Source organism: Kogia breviceps, chromosome 3 (assembly GCF_026419965.1).
Source record: "Kogia breviceps isolate mKogBre1 chromosome 3, mKogBre1 haplotype 1, whole genome shotgun sequence".
Taxonomy (NCBI): Eukaryota; Metazoa; Chordata; class Mammalia; order Artiodactyla; family Physeteridae; genus Kogia; species Kogia breviceps.
In genome coordinates this window covers 2,058,668-2,081,746 of record NC_081312.1, presented here as the reverse complement: position 1 = coordinate 2,081,746, position 23,079 = coordinate 2,058,668, and the positions used below count along the sequence as shown (strand labels likewise).

The 23,079-nt window shown below is 48.8% G+C and overlaps 2 protein-coding genes and 1 long non-coding RNA gene across 5 annotated transcripts in view; 2 read left to right on the top strand and 1 right to left on the bottom strand.

Moving 5' to 3' along the window:
• The first annotated feature begins 353 nt into the window (after positions 1-353).
• Positions 354-5,712, top strand: LOC136793749 (uncharacterized). The gene is made up of 3 exons (XR_010839367.1): positions 354-1,353; positions 3,079-4,698; positions 5,104-5,712. It is a non-coding gene; the product is annotated as an uncharacterized lncRNA (long non-coding RNA).
• Positions 5,713-5,846: 134 nt separating this feature from the next.
• Positions 5,847-11,508, bottom strand: BAG5 (BAG cochaperone 5). Of its 2 annotated transcripts, none has more exons than XM_059058255.2 (2): positions 11,060-11,508; positions 5,847-9,550 (listed from the first exon to the last, which is right to left on the bottom strand). In XM_059058255.2, exon 2 carries the CDS (start codon positions 9,520-9,522, stop codon positions 8,179-8,181), a length of 1,344 nt encoding a protein of 447 aa, XP_058914238.1. In that variant the 5' UTR covers positions 9,523-9,550; positions 11,060-11,508; the 3' UTR covers positions 5,847-8,178. The 2 variants fall into 2 exon arrangements, with proteins under 2 accessions (XP_058914238.1, XP_058914239.1); XM_059058256.2 differs by having other exon boundaries at positions 10,558-11,066.
• Positions 11,351-23,079, top strand: part of COA8 (cytochrome c oxidase assembly factor 8) — a 38,772-nt gene continuing 27,043 nt past the window's right edge. The window contains exon 1 of one of the 2 annotated variants that reach the window (XM_059058272.2): positions 11,351-11,552. In XM_059058272.2, coding sequence (XP_058914255.1) covers positions 11,433-11,552 — 120 coding nt within the window. In that variant the 5' untranslated portion in view covers positions 11,351-11,432. The remainder of the gene's footprint in view (positions 11,553-23,079) is intronic. The other variant, XM_067027676.1, reaches the window with a different exon arrangement.

Sequence of the window (23,079 nt, the reverse complement as noted above, 5' to 3'; positions counted from 1 at the left end):
TCAGGGCAGAGGAGAGGGGCTCTTGAGAGGCCCCGAAAGCTGCCTTGGGCAGGGGCGTGGTGGAGGGGCAGCACGGGGAGAGGGGGCTTCGTGGAGGGGCCAGTGGGTGGGCCGGAGCTGGGAGCATGCTGGGGGTCCTGAGGGAGAAAGGGCAGGAGGCGTCCGACATCAGGGGCGGGGTCGGGGGAAAGGATCTCGCTCCTGGCGCTGAGGTGACAGTGGCACAGAGGCTAGCCTTGGGCACAGGCCAGGCTGGAGGCCGGGAGGGACCCCTGCACCATGGGCCACCCACCACGCCCCATGGCTGGAGCTGCTGCGGTCGCCCTCACACCTGCCCCGCCTTGCTGCTGCAGGTGGCATGGGGCCAGAGGCCTGCTTCACACGGCGGCAGAGACCTTTGCCTGGCGCACGTCACCTGAGCTGCCCTGGTTGCTGCCAGCACAGGCCCTGGGAGGCCTGCGGCGGGGGGGGGGGGGGGGGGCGGGGGAACGGAGGCCTGGAGAAGGACAGCCCTCCTTGACCCCAGGGAGGCCCAGGCAGGGCGAGGACCAGCCCTCCCTTCCCAGTAACCACAGCAGCGTTTCCTGACCCCGAGGGCCCAGACCCCCGGCCCGGGCTTGCCCACCCGCTACTGATTTCAGTTCCTCCTTTCTCTGGTTTCCCCTGACTTCCTCGGCCCTCCTTCCCTAGACCTCAAGACACAGGAGCCCCAGTGGGGCCCGGGAACAGAAGACGGGACTGGGCTCAGCCAGTTCCGCGGAGGGGCGGGGGCATCTGTCCCAGGCCAGGGCGCCTTGGGGCCCGGAGGTCAGCACACGGGGCCGGGGGCAGGATGTGGCATTGGGCTTGGACGGGAAGGTTGAGCTCAACTGCCCAGGAGGGAGGGACCAGCCTGCGTAGAGATGGGGGCGGGCTGCAGGGCTGCCTTGCCTGCTAGGCCACCCAGCTCCACCCTGATGGCGCGATGCCACATGAGCTGTGGGCAGGTGGGCCGACCCGGCCTGCGACGGTCCTGCTGGACCCGCAACTCCGAGGCGTGAGTCAGAAGCTGTGAGATCCGCAGGCCTCCACAAGGACCCATCAGAGCTCGTGGTCGCGGCGTGACGGGTCGTGGAACCCAGCACGAGCACCAAGCACAGCTCGGGGGCAGAAGCCACAGCCAAGCGGCGCCGTGGCCACCTGTCCAGCCTCCCGAGGGCAGCTGCGCGGCCGGCGCCCCTGCCCGCTTCCTGCTGCTCCCTCCACCCGGGCGGGTCCCGGGCTCCGTGAAGCTGGGCCGCGGGCGCCGCCTGGCGGCCGCACAGCAAAACAAAACTGGAAGGCGGGCCGCGGAGGCGAAGACCGCCCTGCAAGGTAAGGTCAGGGGCCCAGCGTGGAAGCAGGTGCGCCGCGGTGCGGGCCGGCCGTGCAGAGGGCCGGGCCGTGGGGCGGGTCTATCTAGGTCATCCTTTCACCCAGCCGGGCAGGCCCCGCGCACAGTGGGGCTCACACAGGCCTCTAGGGATCTCATCTGGGGGGACCCCCCCCCACCACCAGGGGCACTCTTTCAAGCTGGCCCAAGCACAGGCCTAGCACCTGGACGGCCATCCATGGCAAAAGTCACGGGGCCTGGCTTGGTGGTGCTGCTGTGGGCTGGGCCTGGCAGGGTCTCCCCAGACGCACCCAGTCCCAGAACGCCACCTGAACCTGGCTCTCTTGTTTTGGGGAAGCCTCTGGTCTAGGATGCAGTCCTGCCTTGCCAGCCACACATGGCTCCCCCCATAGCCAGCAAGGCCCTGTGGGATCCAGCCCTGCAGACTCTCACCTGACTTCTCACCTGGCTACAACCATAGGAGCTGCTGAACCTCAGGGCCTTTGCACAGCTATTGGTCTGCCCTCACACTCTTCCCCTGGCCCTCGTGTGGCCCCTACCTCCTGGGCCACCCTGATAACCCTGCCGGTCCAAGTTGGCCCTGGGACACCTGCGTTTCTTTTGAGTGGCTGGGTCGGGGATGAGTGCCAAAAGATGCCTTTTTCTGAAAAGATGGAACCTGGGCCTCCCAGAGAAAATAAGGCATATGGGACCCGGGGAGTGGCCGGGGCCTGCCTGAGCTGGCCTGTGGGGGAGGGCAGCATGATGAGGCTGTAGACGATGAGACATCAGGCTCAAGAGCCAGGCCAGGCCCGTGGGACATGGCTGGCTTCTTTGCCTGCCTGTTAAATTCTCTGCATCCTTCTTTTTTGTTTTTTGTTTTTTTGGCCGCACCGTGCAGCTTGTGGGATTGAACTCAGGCACTCGTTAGTGAGCGCATGGAGTCCTAACCACTGGACCACCAGGGAAGTCCCTGTTTGCACCTTTAATAACCGGCCCATTTTGTTATTCAGCTAGACCCAGGGGGTTCTGTCACTTGCACTGCTTATGTGACCCTGTCCCCTTGAGTAGACCCTCCTGCTGTTAGGCCAGACCCCTGGGTCCCTCCCTCCCTCCGGGCCCTGCTGCCCTGGCCCCATTGCTCCCAGTTCAGTCCCTACGTCTGCCACCAGGGTGAGCCTTCAACAAAATTCATCTCCAAAGACCCAAATCCTCCCCTGGCTCACCAGGGCCCCCGGCACCCGTGCTCTGCCCCCCTCTCCCTGCTGAGGTTCTCCCAGGCCCTCAGGTACGCCTGGCACCAGACTCTGGGCCTCTATGCCCGATGCCGCCTCACCTGGGAGGCCCTCCCACCCCGGGGGTCTCCGTGTAAAGGGTGTACCCCTAGAGCGTCCTCTGACTCCCCTGCACAGGGGCTCAGGGCACATGCACGCCCGCTCCCTTGGACTTGTCCGCCGGCTTGGCCGGCAAGACGAGGTGACCGAGGGAGGAGGCCGCAGTGCGCGCCCCTGAGGGCCCCTTACGTGGGGGCTGACGTGTCCCTTGGGCTTCTCACCCAGCCGGGCGCTCGGCCGAGTGCAGTCAGTCGGAGGTGAGGGTGGCGACGTGCCAGCCCGGCTGGCCTTCCTGCCACACGGGTCTTGGGCACGGCCACTGCTGATGCCACCAAGCGGGCGAGGGGGGCGTGAGGTGAGCTCCTGACGGTGATCCCAGGGTTTCGGCTGCAGGTGCAATAAACCAAGCTTCTTTGGGTCCAGATGAGCAAAAGGGCCGCTGATTTTATTTAATTAACTATTTGGCCGCGCCACACGGATCTTAGTTCCCCAACTGGGGACTGAACTCACGTCGTCAGCAGCGAAGGTGCCAAGTCCTAACCGCTGGACAGCCAGGGAATCCCCCTGATTCTAAACACTTTATGAAGACGTCTGAAGGTCTGAGATTTTCCATTTACTTATGCAGCAAGTTTTTTGGGGACTATGTATTATGTGCCAGGAGCCAAGGACACTGTTTCTAAAGAGAAGTTCAGCCAAAGGGTATCTGAGCGCCTACTGCTGCCTGGGCCTGAGGCTGCAAGGATGCAGAGAAGGTTCTGCCTCGGGAGGCACCGCAGCCTGGCGTGGGAGTGACAAGCCCGTGGGCCCCGAGGGATGCGGCATGGGCCAGTACCAGGCCACGCCCGCTGCCTCAGGGGTGGGGCTGAGGTAACAGAACCCAACAGTGGTGGCCTGCCCCTCCTCCCAACTGCACATCCTGAGTCTGCCGGAGGAGGAGGTGGCACAGCCACGTGGGTGTGAGACGGGAGGCTCCAGGGAAATGGCGCAGGAGTTTAAAGGGTTGTTATACAAACAACATCAGCCATTTGCTGTGACCGGTTCGGTGTTTCTCCAACTGGGAGTCACGGGCGCCTGGAGCTCCGATGGTCTGTGAACCCTAAGGGGGGGGAAATGCCAACTACACTTTAACTGGCTGAGTTCTCGGACCCTCAGTGCTCCGGACCCATTCCCACCGTCCAGCCTGCACCCACACTGATGAAATCAGAGCCCCTGGGGTGGGACCCTCCAGCTAAACCCTGTGCTTGCATGTACCCTACTGGGCTGTCCTGTCCTCCCGGTTCGCCGTGCGGCCTTGAGCAGTGCTTTGGGCAAGTGATTGCTGTAGAGTCCAAATCTGTGAAATACACTTACCAAAACCTGCCGTGGAATGGTTCCCAGAGTTTAACATGCACATGAGACGTTTCGCCCAGGGCCTGGCACGCAGGAAGGTTCACTCAATGATGGCTTGAAAAATGTTTAAATGATAGCGGAAGCAACGTAGGACACCCCCGCCCCCCCCACACCAGACACACTCTGACAGCCGGGCACCTGCTGACCTGCATCCAGGCCCTGATGCAGGCCTTGCTCGCCCTTCTTTGTTGCAGAGAACAGAGCCTAGGTGCGTGGGCTTCAGTAGTTGTGGCTCACGGGCTTAGCTGCTCCGCGGCATGTGGGATCTTCCCGGACCAGGGTTCAAACCCGTGTCCCCTGCATTGGCAGGCGGATTCTTAACCACTGAGCCACCAGGGAAGTCCTTGAGAACAGTTTCTAACGTGTGTAAGGAACCCAAGCCTAACGGGGCAGAGCGCATCTTCGTGGGTGGCAGAGAATTAAAACTGTCAAATTTCCTGTCTTTTTAACCTGTACGATTTGTCTCTCCTGGCGTCTGGCCTATCACACATCGCACACCTGCACGGCGGGGCTGGCCGCGCTGCTTCTCCCCTTGGATCACCGGGAGGAACACGCAGGCAGAGGAGACAGAAGAGGGCCTGCAGGAGGACGCGGGGAAAAGGCAACACCGGTTGCCGCCAACAGGTAATGGGTTGTAACGGGTTTACGATAGATGACTGGCAAAGCGAGGGTGAGCTGCGAGGTGGGGGAGGGAGCCTGAGGCAGAGCAGAGCATTTGGGGGATGCTGGAAGGACCAGACGGTCAGAGATACACGGCCCGCCCGGCTAGCTCAGGCGGGGGAGCACGAGACTCTCAAGTGGCCAGAAAAACATCTCCGTTAAGAAGATGAGCTTCAACAGCCCAACACCTTACCTCAAACCTTCCCTCTGGGGAGAGAACCTTTCCAGAACGCCTCGAGTTTCCCCTCCCGCGCGAGTAAGGGCAGCTCCTGTGCGCCTGACCCACGGGCACCCTCCCCAGGGAAGAAGCACGTGAGGCCACATCTGCTCCAGGTTCCCTGGCCCCCCCACTTCCTGGGTTGTTTACAGGGGAACAGTTACCTCTTCACCCGCCGACGGATCCCCGTCTGTGCTCTGCGCTGTGGCCCCCTCACATCACTGCCCCCGACTGGAGCCACGGAGCCCTCCCCCGGGCCCCTGGCCTGCTCGAGGCACCCAAGTCAGACAGAACCCGAAGGTGAAACCATGACAACAGGACTCACACCTCAGACTCACGTCCTTTCTCCACCGCAAAGAGAAGCTAAGAGATTTTTTATTTCATCAATAATTAAGGGTATACTAGTATGTCTATCTCAAAATAATACTGAATTATTTCAGACAGGGTATTACAGTGGTCACACAGTTCACGGGGCAGGGACGGGGACCAGCACGCTGGAATGACACACCTGGATTATACATCTGAGTCAGTGCAGCAAATTGTTCTCCAGTTATTCTTGAGAAAACCACTGCATGAGTTAAAAGCTAAAAAGCTTTGCTTAAAAATCCTGTGTGAACAGGATAAGCTTAGACCCTCCAAAACCAGATTAAAAACTGGCCAAGTAAAACAAATGAGAAAAACTGGTTAAACTTTTCAAATATACTAAATTATGTCAAATATATTATACCTAGGCAGTTCAGCAAAATAAAGCATTAAACTGTACTTAGTAGACATAGTCATTATATTTATTTTCATAACTACTTCACAGTAGGCTGATTAATCTGTCTGGATAAAGAATGACCTGAAAGCAATGCTGACTGAATGGAAGGTAAAGAAAGCAAACATTCCCAGCCACTTTTTCATGAACGTGGATTATACAGTTTAATGCAGACCCAAGGTCAAACATTTTTAGGGGGTTTTACTTCCAGTACAGATTCTCTTCATGTAAGATCATAAAGATACAATACAAAGTGATGAACCCAAAATACATGCAGCAGCCCCCATTAACACGCAAGCCTCTCAACGGGGGACAGTAGCAGCTAAAGCCAGTATTGCTGGGGCTCATTATGCGAACCGAATCATCAGGTACAAGGAGCTAGAACAGACTAAAGGCAGGGCGCGTCACTCCTCAGCACTCAAGGCTGATTTGATTATTTCAATGACCAAGATGATCCCCGTGAAAGATCCAGCATGACCGTGGAGAGGCTCACTATCCTATACTCCGCCCCGACGCGCACAGATTAGCAGTTGGAGCCATCTCTGCGAGTTACGGAAAACACTGCTGGAAATGAATGCTAGAGGAAGACCTGCTTTCAGACAACGACGGATACTCTGAAAGGACAGGCTAACGTTTCACTTTCAAATCTGAAATTAACGTGAAGTCGTGGGGCCTGGTGCAGGATGTGTGTACGTCTGAAGTGAGTTAGAGCACAGCCTGGACTGCCTAGAGATACAACGCCAGCAGTGCTTGAACTTAAAAACTCCTCAAGATTTTAAGAGCACCCTAAAATTGTGATACAGAATAGCAATCCTGAAACGACTTTGGTCAGCATGAGCTACCAATAAGCTGCACTGAAAGCCCGCTGGACGTGCAGGTGGAAGGCTCACGGCCCAAAGACCTGATTGCCCTTTGACCCCACTGTGTTCCGATGAATCTAGAACATTTCTAGTAGGAAAGACATATCAAGGGCTTTTAATTATTGGGCAGTACTGAGACAAAGTGAAAATTAGGGCTACACATTTATAATCTTTTGGGTATTTAGGGCTATTCCTTTATCCATTTTATTTTTAGCTGTTTCCAAAGTTACCAAATTAATATCTCTAAAAGAAAATAACAAATTACTCTAGAGCTCAAAGGATGTACTCTAATACGATTATTTTGTGAGAGCTGACTAGAGAGTAGTCTGTTAGTTATAATACTAGGGCAGCAAGTTACCAAGGCACTTCAGAACTCTGGGAAATTCTTTTGTTCACATTGACAGGCAACTGGTAAACTTGGATCCTCAAAAAGTATGTACAGAAATAGATATACCCTTTAGCAGAAGAAAAAAATTTCCTGCACTGATAGACTTTACTGGCCCTTTCAGGCACTAGAGAAACATCCATGTGCCAATAACATGAGCTAAGGAATGCGGCAGTGCCCAGAGTGCAGTGTCTGCAGGTGCAGGGAGCCGTCGCTTGCTTCCTCCGAACAAGCTTCAAAGAACTGGTCCTGCAGGGCTGCTGACGGTTTCTGCCCTCATACGCTGTAAAACAGCATGGGGAATGTTTAACGAGTTTGTCCCTTATGCTGCCTTGAACGAAAGAAGCCCATTACCTGCTACCTGCTATCTGGTAATTTCCACTTTTCATTATCTTACTATGGGTGTGGGTGTTTCCTTTTTTTTTTTTTTAAAGGTCCATTAACTTCATTTAAATGTTCCCATCCTTAGTAATTTCTAAGGGAAATTGTAAGTTTAGATTTTACAAACAAAAACAACTTGAAGGTATCAGCTGGTGTTTTATCCCTCTTCAATGCAGTCTCAAAGGTGTTTTTGCTATTCATTTTCATAATTTTATTATGTCGCACACAAAAATAAGACTCCCCCTCTAAATGCAGAGTATAGGAGAAAATACACCGTATTTCAAACAAAAAATGTTTATGAAAGAACCCACCATCCAAAAAAACAAAAAAACTCCCACCCTATTAAATTGGGTGGGACCAACTGGGTTTTATAAATGAAAAAAATCCTTCTGCTTTATTTAGCATAATAAAACATATCATTGTACTGCGTTTGTGCTTGGACCCTACTTCTATTTAACCCCAAATTTCCCCTTTCCTCATAATTGTCCTGGTATTTATGATATAAGGTTATGTCTATTCTAGATTCTGAAATATCTGCATTTTAATGCTTGAACAACCCATTAAAACTGTTCTAAAAGCTGCCCCTATTCCATTTTGATTAAAAAAAAACAACAGAAAACCACACCACAACATAGTGATCCAAATGGAAGAGTTAATATGTTGCAATATTTGTTTTTCAACATCAAAAGCAGCAGAGATGCTGAATTTGCTTAAATCATAAACACTGAGATTGACATATGCATATATAAATCACATTCAGGCTCAACAAACTGAAAGCTCTCTATAAATACACACATATATAAAGTGCAAAATAAGAATGATCAACCGTGGGCTCTCCGGCGTTCTAGTACTCCCATTCATCGGATTTCAAGTCGAGATAGCTGAGAATATTCTGTGCAAGCTTCACTGCCTGCTTCCGGGCAGCCTTGCACTTCTCCTCTCCCTGTGGGTCAACGGCGTCCAGGGCAAGCAGCTGCTTCGTGAGCACTTCTTCCAGCCGGATGTAGTTCTTATCATTTCGACTGCCATCAAACGAGAGGACTTCCCCCTGGATCTCTGACAAGCTTCCCAGGACGTTCCAGACCGCTTTGTGTGAGGGGTGCTCCTCACAAGCAAACACCCTTCTTTTCTCAAGGGCTTCCTTCAAGTCGATGTACGTGATGAGGGTCTGAACTTCAATCACTGCTCTCCTCCTGGCTTCCCGGATGCAGGGGTTTCTTTCAAGACTTACCTCATCCAACTGTCCAATCAAACCCTGCAGTTCTGTTTTGGAGCTCAGGTACAATTCTGAAGGATTCTGTGCTTCAAGAAGTTCGTTTTTTATTTCTCTCATTCTCTTGAGGACCTCTTCTATTTTTAAAATGGAATGATTCTGCCCCAGGTCAAACGCACGAGTGGTATCTGCTTCCTCTTCTAAATCCAAGTACTTCAATAACTGGTTGATATCTTCCACGACCTCCTTCCGGTAATTTCTGATTTCTGTGCGCCCGCACACGTCTAAAGCATCCAGATCAGCCATCAGCCCCGAGAGCACACAAGATAAGTGCCTGCAAGTCTCATGACTGTTCACTCCCATTAGAAGGGCAATCAGTGTGCCTCTGGCCTTGTTCACTTCACACATCACAGAGTTAATTTTGGCAACTGAGGGATGCACGTCCTCCGAAAGCGGCAGGGAAGGCTGCTTTTTCATGCAGTCCTCGATAATCTCTTGCACTGCACAGATTTTGGTTAAAGTGTGATACCGTGCTTTCCGCAAGGAGATCTTGCCTCCAGTTTTAACGTGTGTCAGCCTCAAAATGACATCCTGGATGCCTTCTTCAAACTCATCAGTTACGCAGTTGCCTCCGCTATAAAATGGCACAATCTTCTCTTTCACCAGGGCCTGGGCTTCTTTAAAAATGTTCTCTATTTCGATCCTGTGTGGGTGGTTTGCGTTCTGCTCCAAGTCTTTGAGAAGACGCTCTGTCTCTTGTGCTGCCCTCTTCCTAGCTTGCTGAATATCTCCTTTTCCTTCAGTATCTACCGAGTCTATTTCAAAAAGTTGTTTTGTTAGAATCCTCTCCAGTTTCTTGTAATCCTTGTCGTCTGACAGACCACTGAAACCAATTACTTGCTGTTCTATGCTTTTTACCTCCTTTTGGATTTCCTGGAGCCTACTAATAGAAGGATGTTGGTTTCCCATCTCCATACTTTTGTTGTGTTCAGTTTCACAAGGACTAGAAGATAACAAACATGATTACTTATTACACCACAAAGCCTGCAGAATGGCAATCATATATTAATTCATTCTAAAAAGATATGCTTAAGAAACACAGCTTGTTATTGCGATCCCAGGGACAGTCACACTCAAGTACAGAAATCAGAGTGACTGATCAACTCCCTCTCCTGAAAATAACCTAAACATGACAGTGACTGAGACCGGGGTTACTGCAGTGGGGAATATGAGCCGGAGCTCCGAACCTGGGAAATTCAGTTTCCTCAGTCGTCAAAGAAAACGGCATATGCCTTCATAAGTATGCCATGAGGTCGAACTATCAGCTTGGAAAAAGCACAAGTGCCTTAGGTCTTAACACTGGAAGCTGGTTTTTGGCAAGAGCAGGGCACCTCTGCGGAATGTAAAACGGAAGCTCTTCTAACCTTCCAGACGTCATGGGTACACACTGAAGCAACCCCAGCAGGCCAAAGTGCTATGCCTAGTTTCAGGAAAAGGAACTAAACAAAAGGAGCTGAGCCACTGAAACAAACACCAGGGGTTCGCAGACACTCCCAGAAGTCCCTGCTTCTACTTCCTCTCCACCCTTTAAGCACTTGTGTAAAGATACCCTGTTTCTCGCCCCACCCTGTGGATACCTCACAAATCCTCCCTGAACAGGGATAAAATTCCACAGGGAAGGCGACTGGGGTTATGTTAAAGGCACCCCCTTGGACTTCGGGGGCCTAGTGTCCTCTAGGCCCTATCATGCTCCTCTCCTCCTCCAAAACACACCCCACGAGAATGACACAACTATGACTAATTCACTCACCAGCCTCCCTTTTAGGGTCCAGAAGGGCTTAACCCCCCCCCCCCTTTTTTTTTAACGCTCTTTCACGGGAGGGAGATGGATGCTCAACCGAAACTAATGTCCCGTGGGTGGCCAAGCCCAGAACACGCCTCTGAAAGCCCAGAAGAGCAGGCTGCCTCAACTGTTTCCTCCCCTCTCGCCCGGCCCTCCCAGCACTTTACCCAGCAGCGGTCTAAGCTGGTTTGGTCTTGGCTTCCCGTGGGTGGAGTGGCCAGATGGAAGATCGACCCTTTACAGGGTGCGGTATCGGAGCTGCGCACCAAGCTGCATCTCTCTCCCTGTCCCGGCTACGTCTGAACGGGGCAGCCGGTGAAGGGGCCGGCGGTGGCAGCGGCAGCTACTGGCCGCAGCGGCAGCTACTGGCCGCAGCGGCCGCTCCGGGCGTCTCATCCGAGCCCCACGACACGCCCGCCGGCCTGACCTCACAATGGCCCGTGGGGGGGAGGGGACGGCCGCTCTCGGCCGGACCAGGGCAGCCGGCGAGAAGGGAGGGAACTCGGGAGCGGATGGCTGCGGGGAACCCGGCTCCGAAACCAGACCCGGCCGCGTCTGACCCGGGGCAGACGTGGCGCCCCGGAACAGGGGTCGTCCGCTGGCAGCCCGTGCAGAGGGGCGGCCGCGCGCCGCCCCCCGCCCCCCGCGGAGGCCTCCGCCCTCGCTCACCTGCGCCGCCGGCGCCATCGCAAGCTTCGCCGCCAACGCCCCGCAGTCCCGCCGTCGCCGGGCCCGGCAGCCCCGCCCCCGGGCCGAACACCCCCAGCCCTGGGAAAAAGTCCTCCGGCGTCCGCGCTGCACCTCGACCCTTGCTGAGCCCGCCGCTAGCCGCCTAGCGCAGTCCCCTGGAACGCCCGCACCCGAGGAGCCGCCACCCGGGCGCGCTCGCGCCGTTCGGCCGCCCACGCAGCCTGTCACATGCCGGGCAAGCTCATGGTCGGCCGAGTCATCCCCTCCCGCGGACTTTGCGACCGTGCCGTAAGGCAGCCCCTCGCGCCGTCGCGACTCTGCTGTGCGTCGCGGTAGCCGCCGGTCGGCACCCATGGCGGCCTTGCGACCCCCGAGGAGGGCCCTCCATCCTCTCTGCCGCGCCTTCTCCGGCGGCGGCTGCCAGCTCGCCCCCGAGCGCGGCGGTGAGCGCAGGGATTCCGCGCCGAGCCGGGTGAGCGTGGTTCCCGGAGATGTTGGGCCGGGAGTGACCGCGAGAGGCGACAGACTCGAGCCGCGCCCCTCAGGGACACACTTGGGCGCTCACCTGCGTTGCCGCACTGGCGACCTCGGCTGAACTACCCGGGAGCAGGGTTCCCGAGCCGGCCCGGGCCTGGCGCGGAGCAGCGTACGCGGCGTGGGGGGACGGGCGGGTGGAGAGTGGGGAGGCCCCGGAGCCCCCAAGTGTCCTGCGTCGCCGCCACCCCGGGGCTGTTGATAGAACTTCTGTTAATTAGAGCAGAGTCGGCTAGGAAGTTTATACGTACCTTATTTCTTGGCGAGGATAATTAGTTTTTACATTTAAAGAGCTGTTGATAAGCACAGCGTGTGTGTGTGTGTGTGTGTTCGCGCGCGCTTGACTTCGTTCAAATTATTAGTGCTTTTCGTCAAGTGATGACAAACTATCGTCATATTTTGTAGGACTTCACATTGAACGCTTTTTCTGGTTTGGAAACTGTGTGTGCATATATGCATGTTACTGACCAAAGACGTACAAAGCTGAATATCTTTAGCAGCAAGGAATGGCGAACAGTTTTTATAAATTGCACTGCTTTGGGGAAGGATGTTTTGTTTGAGGGAGCCGTAGGCCTCCATTCCAACTGTCACGTGAAAATTTGGGCTAACGGTGTGGAATGGGCTGCAGATAGAATATTTAAACGAAGCCTAAAAATACTGGACCTCCATGGCGGGCCAGTGCGTAAGACTCCACGCTTCCACTGCAGAGGATGCGAATTCTTACCCTGGTCGGGGAAGTTCCGCGTGCCGCGCGATGCAGCCCGCCCCCCAAATAAAAGCACACAAAAACTAAGGTTTCATTTGCCAGCAGGCTAGGGAGCGAGGCTGGCAAGCATCCTTTAAACGATAATTAAAGAAGGATAAAAAGAGCTTATTAAGGATTCCAAAACATGCCTGCCTGTAAATTTTCATTTATTTTGGTCCGTCGCTATTAGCATGCTTTTATAAATGCAGCTTTGAAGTTCTGTCTGGTTTACAGTTTAAACAGGGAGTTACCAGGGCAACTGGACACCTAGACCCCAAGACTCTGGCTCCGTTCCCTCATACAGTGGCCGCAGCCCTGACTTCTGTTCCTAGAACATAGAAACCCACCAGCATCTCAGTCTTTGGGCAGAAGGATACTCAACAGGTATCTGAAAATGCTCTGGGAGGGCAAACAACATCAGCCAACAGCTACCGCCAGGGTGAGGACTTAGCCCAACTTCTTTTGTGAACAAGTGCTGGAAAAAAGAACAGCACCCACACAGGGCTTTCTCTGTTGACATACAGCCTTTTGTTAAAGTTAAGTCTTACTGTGGGTCTGATCCTCGAGATGAGATCTCTGCCTTTTGAGTCCAAGTGACAAGGACCCGGTGCTGCGTAGCTGTTGGACTGCCTGCACCTGTGAAGGCGGCGATGCCGATGAAGCTGAAAGTGGAGCAGCTGACCCGTGAGTCAGACCTTCCGCGTTCTAGCGTTACGACGTGTGTCGTTGTTGTTTTTTAGGATGTGATCTCCATTACGCTAGGTTTTGGATGGGACTTGGATGGGACGTTAAATAATAGTTCTTTACTCAGGGCAACTGGTGTTTCCTATGTATTTGGCCCCATCTTTGTTTGCTTCCTGAGCCCACAGCCGGTTCTCCAGGTAATGAAATTCCTGCAGCAGAGAGAGATTGTTGTCTTTCAGGCTGTGATTTTAAATATTTTTTAAGGTTTTCGTAAAAGTCACAGGTCCTGGGCTTCCCTGGTGACGCAGTGGTTGAGAATCTGCCTGCCAATGCAGGGGACACAGGTTCGAGTCCTGGCCTGGGAAGATCCCATATGCCGCGGAGCAACTAAGCCCGTGCGCCACAGCTACTGAGCCTGCGCGTCTGGAGCCTGTGCCTCCGCAACAAGAGAAGGCCGCGACGGTGAGAGGCCCGCGCACCGCGATGAAGTGTGGCCCCCGCTCGCCGCAACTAGAGAAAGCCCTCGCACAGAGGTGAAGACCCAACACAGCAAAAAATAAATAAATAAATTAAAAAAAAAAAAGTCACAGGTCCTAAACCTTTTGTTTTCTTTATCTAAAGAGATATGTTTTAATCCTCTATTTCTAGTTCACCGTATGTATTTTCTCATTCTTTGTTCTTTGCTTGCCTTAAGGAGACCTGCTTTTAGTACCTACGCAATTCATTTCCCTCTCTAATCTCTGGCTACCAGTTTATTATTATTATTTATTTATTTTTTGGCCATGCTGTGCAGCTTGTGGGATATTAGTTCCCTGACCAGGGATTAAACCTGGGCCCTCAGCAGTGAAAGTGCAGAGTCCTAACCACTGAACGGCCAGGGAATTCCCTGGCTACTGTTTTGTTTTGTTTTGTTTTTAAATAAATTTATTTATTTATTTCTGGCTGTGTTGGGTCTCTGTTGCTGCACACTGGCTTTCTCTAGTTGAGGCGAGCAGGGGCTACTCTTTGTTGCGGTGTGCGGGCTTCTCATTGCGGTGGCTTCTCTTATTGTGGAGCACGGGCTCTAGGCGCGCGGGCTTCAGTAATTGTGGCACATGGGCTCAGTAGTTGTGGCACACAGACTTAGTTGTTCTGCAGCATGTGGGATCTTCCCAGACCAGGGCTCGAACTCGTGTCCGCTGCATTGGCAGGTGGATTCTTAACCACTGTGCCACCAGGGAAGTCCCTGGCTACCGGTTTTTAATAGAAAAACATTATAGAACTTAGAGTTAAGCACCACTTTCCTTCCAAACCCAGCTTAAACTGAGCTGTCAAATCAGGAGTTCTCTAGCTGCTTCGTACCTGCTTATTCCTTACCTTTGTTGTTTACGTCATTGGTTTACACCTTTGCCTGCACGTTTGGAATGATCTGGAAGACTAAGAAATACCAGGGCCCACCCCCAGAGATTTTGATGTGATTGGTCTGGGATGCAGCCTGGGCATCAGGATATTTACTTATTTTCTTGATTTGTCTAGTTGTTTTCCCCCCAGCTCTGTTGAGATAAAACATAAGGATTCTCTGTCTCTTTAAAAAAAAAAAAAAATTTATTTATTTCTTTATTTTTGGCTGCATTGGGTCTTCATTGCTGTATGTGGGCTTTCTCTAGTTGCGGTGAGCGGTGGCTTCCCTTGTGGAGCACGGGCTCTAGGTGTGTGGGATTCAGTAGTTGTGGCTCGAGGGCTCTAGAGCATAAGCTCAGTAGTTGTGGCACACTGCTCCGTGGCATGTGGGATCTTCCTGGACCAGGGATCGAACCCGTGACCCCTGCATTGGCAGGCAGATTCTTAACTACTGTGCCACCAGGGAAGTCCAAACATCAGGATTCTTTTTTTTTAAATTTAATTTATTTATTTTTGGCTACATTGGTTTTTTTAAAAAAATAAATTATTTATTTATTTGTTTATATATAGCTACGTTGGGTCTTCGTTGCTGTGCACGGGCTTTCTCTAGTTGCGGCGAGCGGGGGGCTACTCTTCGTTGCGGTGCGTGGGCTTCTCATTGCGGTGGCTTCTCTTGTTGCGGAGCACGGGCTCTAGGTGCATGGGCTTCAGTAGTTGTGGCACGCAGGCTTCAGTAGTTTTGGCTCGTGGGCTCTAGAGCACAAGCTCAGTAGTTGTGGCTCATGGGCTTAGTTGCTCTGCGGCATGTGGGATCTTCCAGGACCAGGGCTCAAACCCGTGTCCCCTGCACTGGCAGGTGGGTTCTTAACCACTGCGCCACCAGGGAAGCCCTACATTGGGTCTTCATTGCTGTGCGCAGGCTTTCTCTAGTTGCGGCGAGTGCGAGCTACTCTTGGTTGCAGTGCGCGGGCTTCTCATTGTGGTGACTTCTGTTGTTGCGGAGCACGGGCTCTAGGCGCGTGGGCTTCAGTAGTTGGGGCTCGCGGGCTCCGGAGCGCAGGCTCAGTAGTTGTGGCTCACGGGCTTAGTTGCTCTGCGGCATGTGAGTTCTTCCTGGACCAGGGCTCCAACCCGTGTCCCCTGCGTTGGCAGGCAGGTTCTTAACCACTGTGCCACCAGAGAAGCCCCAAACATCAGGATTCTTAAGGGCAAGTCCAGTAAGTTCACAAGTTAGGGAACCATGGTTACATTATATGCATTAATATTTGCTTATAGTCCTGAATTCCATTCACGTTTATACTGATAGTAAACATTTATCAAGCACTTGCATGCACTGTTCTGAAAACTTTACATATTTTAACTTATTTAAGCCTGAAAATTCTGTCCAGTAGGTGCTTTTATCATCCCCATTTTATAGAGGAGATTGAATAATTACTTTTCAATAATTACTTACTTTTACAGTAAGATTAAACAATTTCAAGATCATAATACTTGCACACAAGGAATATACATGTTATAGTTCTTTTATCCAAAGGATAATGAATTAAAATTTTTCTTCTAGTAATTTTTAGATGAACAAAACAGAGAAACAGGCCCTCAGCATAGAGAGATAATATTTGCAAATAACAAATAGTGGAACTACTGGTGTCACGTTTTGCTTACATTTTTTAAAAAAATCATTTTATTTATTTATTTATTTTTGGCCGCATTGGCTCTTTGTTGTTGCTTGCAGGCTTTCCCTGGTTGCAGTGAGCGAGGGCTACTCTTCCTTGTGGTGGGTGGGCTTCTCATTGCGGTGACTTCTCTTGTTGCGGAGCACAGGCTCTAGGCACGTAGGCTTCAGTAGTTGTGGCTCACGGGCTCTAGAGGGCAGGCTTAGTAGTTGTGGCGCACGGGTTTAGTTGCTCTGCGGTATGTGGGATCTTCCCGGACTAGGGCTCAAACCCCTGTCCCCTGCATTAGCAGGTGGATTCTTAACCACCGCACTGCCAGGGAAGCCCCTGCTTACATTTTCATTAGGGAGAATGATCTCCAAAATGCCCAAGTTCAGATTTGGAATAAACCTCTTAGGAAGAAGTTGAAACTCAGGATAAATGAGAAACTGGTGAGAGAGCTAGTCATTGAATTTTAAGGTTAACATGGATATTTCTAGTATTTAAAAGGCTTTCAGTAAATAGTTGGAAAACAAAGCTGGGGTAGGAGGACTTAGAAACCATGCAATTTAACTCCATTATCATAAAGGTGAGGAAATTGGGACCCAGAGATGTAAAGTGACTTGCCTGCTATCACAAAGCAGAGTCAGGATTGAAATCAATGTTTTCCTGCTCAATCCAGTGTTCTAACGCTACCAATTGCTTTTTCTTCACCTATTGAAAGAATTACATGACTTCTCCCTTGTTCTGTTAATGTGGCGAATTACTTTGATTTATTGATTTTCTTTTTTTGTTACTTATGGGAAGTTTAAAACATGTACAAAGATAGAAGAATATAAAGAATTGCTGTGTATCCAGTACCCTGCTTCTACAGTTATCCACTCATGGCTGTTTATTTCATCCTTACCCCCATCCAGTCCCCCTTTCCAGATAATTTTATGCCAAATAGCAGACATATTTCATTTGTAAGTATTTCAGTATGTATCTTTAAAAGATACAGACTTGAATATATATACATGTATGTGTGTGTATATATATATATAAAATATAATACCATTGTCACACCTAAAAATGTTATAATTCCTTAATCCCAGCATATTTCCAATGTTCAAATTTCTTCATTTGTCTTAGAAATGTCACAAATGTTTTCTTTTACAATTTGCTTGTATCAGCATCCAAATAAGGTCTACACATTGCGATTGATTAATATTCTTTTAGTTTTCTTTCAATCTATAGGGTTTGCCTCTATCCCCTTCCCTTGTTTTTGAATTTTATTTATTTGTTTATACAGCAGGTTCTTATTAGTTATCTATTTTATACATATTAGTGAATACATGTCAATCCCAATCTCCCGATTCATCCCCCCCCTTCACTTTCCCCCCTTGGTGTCCATGCGTTTGTCCTCTACATCTGTGTCTCTGTTCCTGCCCTGCAAACTGGTTATTCTGTACCATTTTTCTAGGTTCCACACATATGCGTTAATATACGACATTTGTTTTTCTCTTTCTGGCTTACTTCACTCTGTATGACGGTCTCTAGATCCATCCACATCTCTACAAATGACCCAGTTTTGTTCCTTTTTATGGCTGAGTAATACTCCATTGAATATATGTACCACATCTTCTTTATCCATTCGTCTGTCGATGGGCATTTAGGTTGCTTCCACATCCTGGCTGTTGTAAATAGTGCTGCAGTGAACATTGGGGTGCATGTGTCGTTTTGAATTATGTTTTTTTCTGGGTATATGCCCAGTAGTAGGATTGCTGGGTCATATGGTAATTCTATTTTTAGTTTTTTAAGGAACTTCTATACTGTTCTCCATAGTAGCTATATCAATTTACATTCCTACCAATAGGCAAGAGGGTTCCCTTGTCTCCACACCCTCTCCAGCATTTGTTTGTAGATTTTCTGATGATGCCCATTCTAACTGGTGTGAGGTGATACCTCATTGTAGTTTTGATTTGCATTTCTCTAATAATTAGTGACATTGAGCAGCTTTTCATGTGCTTCTTTGCCATCTGTATTGTCTTCTTTGGAGAAATGTCTATTTAGGTCTTCTCCCCATTTTTAGTTTGGGTTGTTTGTTTCTTTAATATTGAGCTGCATGAGCTGTTTATATATTTTGGAGATTAATCCTTTGTCCATTGATTCCTTTGCAAATATTTTCTCCCATTCTGAGGGTTGTCTTTTCGACTTGTTTGTAGTTTCCTTTGCTTTGCAAAAGCTTTTAAGTTTCATTAGGTCCCATTTGTTTATTTTTATTTCCATTACTCTAGGAGGTGGATCAAAAAAGATCTTGCTGTGATTTGTGTCAAAGAGTGTCCTTCCTATGTTTTCCTCTAACAGTCTTACATTTAGGTCTCTAATCCATTTTAAGTTTATTTTTGTGTATGGTGTTAGGGAGTGTTCTAATTTCATTCTTCTACATGTAGCTGTCCAGTTTTCCCAGCACCACTTATTGAAGAGACTATCTTTTCCCCATTGTATATACTTGCTTCCTTTGTCACAGATTAGTTGACTATAGGTGCGTGGGTTTATCTCTGGGCTTTCTATCCTGTTCCATTGATCTATATTTCTGTTTTTGTGCCAGTACCATACTGTCTTGATTACTGTAGCTTTGTAGTATAGTCTGAAGTCAGGGAGTCTGATTCCTCCAGCTCTGTTTTTTTCCCTCAAGACTGCTTTGGCTATTCGGTGTCTTTTGTGTCTCCCTACAAATTTTAAGATATTTTTGTTCTAGTTCTGTAAAAAATGCAACTGGTAATTTGATAGGAATTGCATTGAATTTGTAGATTGCTTTGGTTAGTATAGTCATTTTCACAATATTGATTCTTTTAACCCAAGAACATGGTATATCTCTCCATCTCTTTGTGTCATCTTTGATTTCTTTCATCAGTGTCTTTTTAAAAATAAATTTATTTTATTTATTTTTATTTTTGGCTGTGTTGGGTCTTCGTTGCGGTGCGCAGGCTTCTCATTGCACTGGCTTCTCTTATTGCGGAGCATGGCGCGTGGGCTTTGGTAGTTGTGGCGCACAGGCTTAGTTGCTCCGCAGCATGTGGGATCTGCTTGGGTCGGGGCTCGAACCTGTGTCCCCTGCATTGGCAGGTGGATTCTTAACCACTGCACCACCAGGGAAGCCCTCATCAGTGTCTTATAGTTTTCTGAGTACAGGTCTTTTATCTCCTTAGGTAGGTTTATTCCTAGGTATTTTATTCTTTTTGTTGCAATGGTGAGTGGGATTATTTCCTTAATTTCTCTTTCTGATCTTTCGTTGTTAGTGTACAGGAATGCAAGAGATTTCTGTGCATTAATTTTGTATCCTGCAACTTTACCAAATTCATTGATTAGCTCTGGTAGTTTTCTGGTGGCATCTTTAGGATTCTCTATGTATAGTATCATGTCATCTGCAAACAGTGACAGTTGTACTTCTTCTTTTCTAATTTGTATTCCTTTTATTTCTTTTTCTTCTCGGATTGCCGTGGCTAGGACTTCCAAAACTATGTTGAATAAGAGTGGCGAGAGTGGACATCCTTGTCTCGTTCCTGATCTTAGAGGAAACGCGTTCAGTTTTTCACCATTGAGAGTGATGTTTGCTGTGGGTTTGTCATATATGGCCTTTATTATGTTAAGGTAGGTTCCCTCTATGCCCACTTTCTGGAGAGTTTTTGTTTGTTTGTTTGTTTGTTTTGGTTTTTTTTTGTGTGTGTGTGTGGTACGCCGGCCTCTCACTGCCGTGGCCTCTCCCATTGCAGAGCACAGGCTCCGGACGCACAGGCTCAGCCGCCATGGCTCACGGGCCCAGCCGCTCCGCGGCATGTGGGACCTTCCCGGACCGGGGCATGAACCCGTGTCCCCTGCATCGGCAGGCGGATTCTCAACCACTGCGCCACCAGGGAAGCCCTCTGGAGAGTTTTTATCATAAATGGGTGTTGAATTTTGTCAGAAGCTTTTTCTGCATCTATTGAGATGATCATGTGGTTTTTATTCTTCAGTTTGTTAATATAGTGTACCACGTTGATTGATTTCCATATATTGAAGAATCTTTGCATCCCTGGGATAAATCCCACTTGATCCTGGTGTATGATCCTTTTAATGTGTTGTTGGATTCTGTTTGCTAGTATTTTATTGAGGATGTTTGCATCTATATTCATCAGTGATATTGGTCTGTAATTTTCTTTTTTTGTAGTATCTCTGTCTGGTTTTGGTATCAGGGTGATGGTGACCTCACAGAATGAGTTTGGGAGTGTTCCTTCCTCTGCAATTTTTTGGAATAGTTTGAGAAGGATGGGTGTTAGCTTTTCTCTAAATGTTTGATAGAATTCACCTGTGAAGCCATCTGGTCCTGGAATTTTGTTTGTTGGAAGATTTTTAATCACAGTTTCAATTTCATTACTTGTGATTGGTCTGTTTATATTTTCTAATTCTTCCTGGTTTAGTCTTGGAAGATTATATCTTTCTAAGAATTTGTCCATTTCTTCCGGGTTGTCCATTTTATTGGCATAGAGTTGCTTGTAGTAGTCTCTTATGATGCTTTGTATTTCTGCAGTGTCCATTGTAACTTCTCCCTTTTTTTTTTTTTTTGCCTATGTTGGGTCTTTGTTGCTGTGTGCAGACTTTCTCTAGTTGTGGTGAGCGGGGGCTACTCTTCATTGTGGTGCGTGGGCTTCTCATTGTGGTGGCTTCTCTTGTTGTGGAGCATGGGCTCTAGGCATGCAGACTTCAGTAGTTGTGGCTCATGGGCTCAGTATTTGTGACTCACAGGCTCAGTAGTTGTGGCTCATGGGCTGTAGAGCGCAGGCTCAGTTGTGGTTCACGGGCTTAGTTGCTCCGCGGCGTGTGGGATCTTCCCGGACCAGGGCTCGAACCCATGTTCCCTGCATTGGCAGGCAGATTCTTAACCACTGTGCCACCAGGGAAGCCCTAACTTCTCCTTTTTCATTTCTAACTTTATTGATTTGAGTCCTCTCCCTCTTTTTCTTGATGAATTCTGGCTAAAGATTTACCAATTTTGTTTATCTTCTCACAGAACCAGCTTTTAGTTTGATTGATCTTTGCTATTGTTTTCTTTGTTTCTATTTCATTTATTTCTGCTCTGATCTTTATGATTTCTTTCCTTCTGCAAACTTTGGGTTTTGTTTGTTCTTCTTTCTCTAGTTCCTTTAGGTGTAAGGTTAGATTGTTTATTTGAGATTTTTCTTATTTTTTGAGGTAGGCTTGTATTGCTATAAACTTCCTCTTAGAACTGCTTTTGCTGCATCCCGTAGGTTTTAGATCATCGTGTTTTCATTGTAATTTGTCTGTAGGTATTTTTTGACTTTCTCTTTGATTTCTTCAGTGATCTCTCGATTATTTAGTAACGTATTGTTTAGCTTCCATGTGTTTGTGTTTTTTACGTTTTTTTCCCTGTAATTGATTTCCAATCTCATAGCGTTGTGGTCGGAAAAGGTGCTTGATATGATTTCATTTTTCTTAAATTTTCCAAGGCTTGATTTGTGACCCAAGATGTGATCTATCCTGGAGAATGTTCTGTGTGTACTTGAGAAGAAAGTGTAATCTGCTGTTTTTGGATGGAATGTCCTAAAATATCAATTAAATCTATCTGGTCTATTGTGTCATTTAAAGCTTGTGTTTCCTTATTAATTTTCTATCTGGATGATCTGTCCATTGGTGTAAGTGAGGTGTTAAAGTCCCCCACTATTATTGTGTTACTGTCGATTTCCTTTTTTGTAGCTGTTAGCAGTTGCCTTATGTATTGAGGTGCTCTATGTTGGATGCATATATATTTACAATTGTTATATCTTCTTGGATTGATCCCTTGATCATTATGTAGTGTCCTTCCTTGTCTCTGGTAACATTCTTTAGTTTAAAGTCTTATCTTATCTGATATGAATATAGCTACTCCAGCTTTCTTTTGATTTCCATTTGCATGGAATATCTTTTTCTATCCCGTCACTTTCAGTCTGTATGTGTCCCTAGGTCTGAAGTGGGTCTCTTGTAGACAGCCTATATATGGGTCATGTTTTTGTATCCATTCAGTGAGCCTGTGTCTTTTGGTTGGAGCATTTAATCCATTCATGTTTAAGGTAATTATCGATATGTATGTTGCTATTATCATTTTCTTAATTGTTATGGGTTTGTTTTTGTAGGTCCTTTTCTTCTTTTGTGTTTCCCACTTAGAGAAGTTCCTTTAGCATTTGTTGTAGAGCTGGTATGGTGGTGCTGAATTCTCTTAGCTTTTGCTTGTCTGTAAAACTTTTGATTTCTCCATCAAATCTGAATGAGATCCTTGCCAGGTAGAGTAATCTTGGATGTAGGTTCTTCCCTTTCATCCCTTTAAATATGTCATGCCACTCCCTTCTGGCTTGTAGAGTTTCTGCTGAGAAATCAGCTGTCAACCTTATGGGAGTTCCCTTGTATGTTATTTGTCATTTTTCCCTTGTTGCTTTCAGTAATTTTTCTTTGTCTTTAATTAATTTATTTATTTATGGCTGTGTTGGGTCTTCGTTTCTGTGCAAGGGCTTTCTCTAGTTGTGGCAAGCGGGGGCCACTCTTCATCGCAGTGCGCGGGCCTCACTATTGTGGCCTCTCTTGTTGCGGAGCACAGGCTCCAGACACGCAGGCTCAGTAGTTGTGGCTCACGGGCCTAGTTGCTCCGCGGCATGTGGGATCTTCCCAGACCAGGGCTCGAACCCATGTCCCCTGCAGTGACAGGCAGATTCTCAACCACTGCGCCACCAGGGAAGCCCCTCAATAATTTTTCTTTGTCTTTAATTTTTGTCAGTTTGATTACTATGTGTGTCAGCGTGTTTCTCCTTGGGTTTATCCTGCCTGGGACTCTCTGCGCTTCCTGGACTTGACTGGCTATGTACTTTCCCATGTTAGGGAAGTTTTCTACTATAATCTCTTCACATATTTTCTTGGGCCTTTTCTCTCTCTCTTTTCCTTCTGGGACCCCTATAATACGAATGTTGTTGTGTTTAATGTTGTCCCAGAGGTCTCTT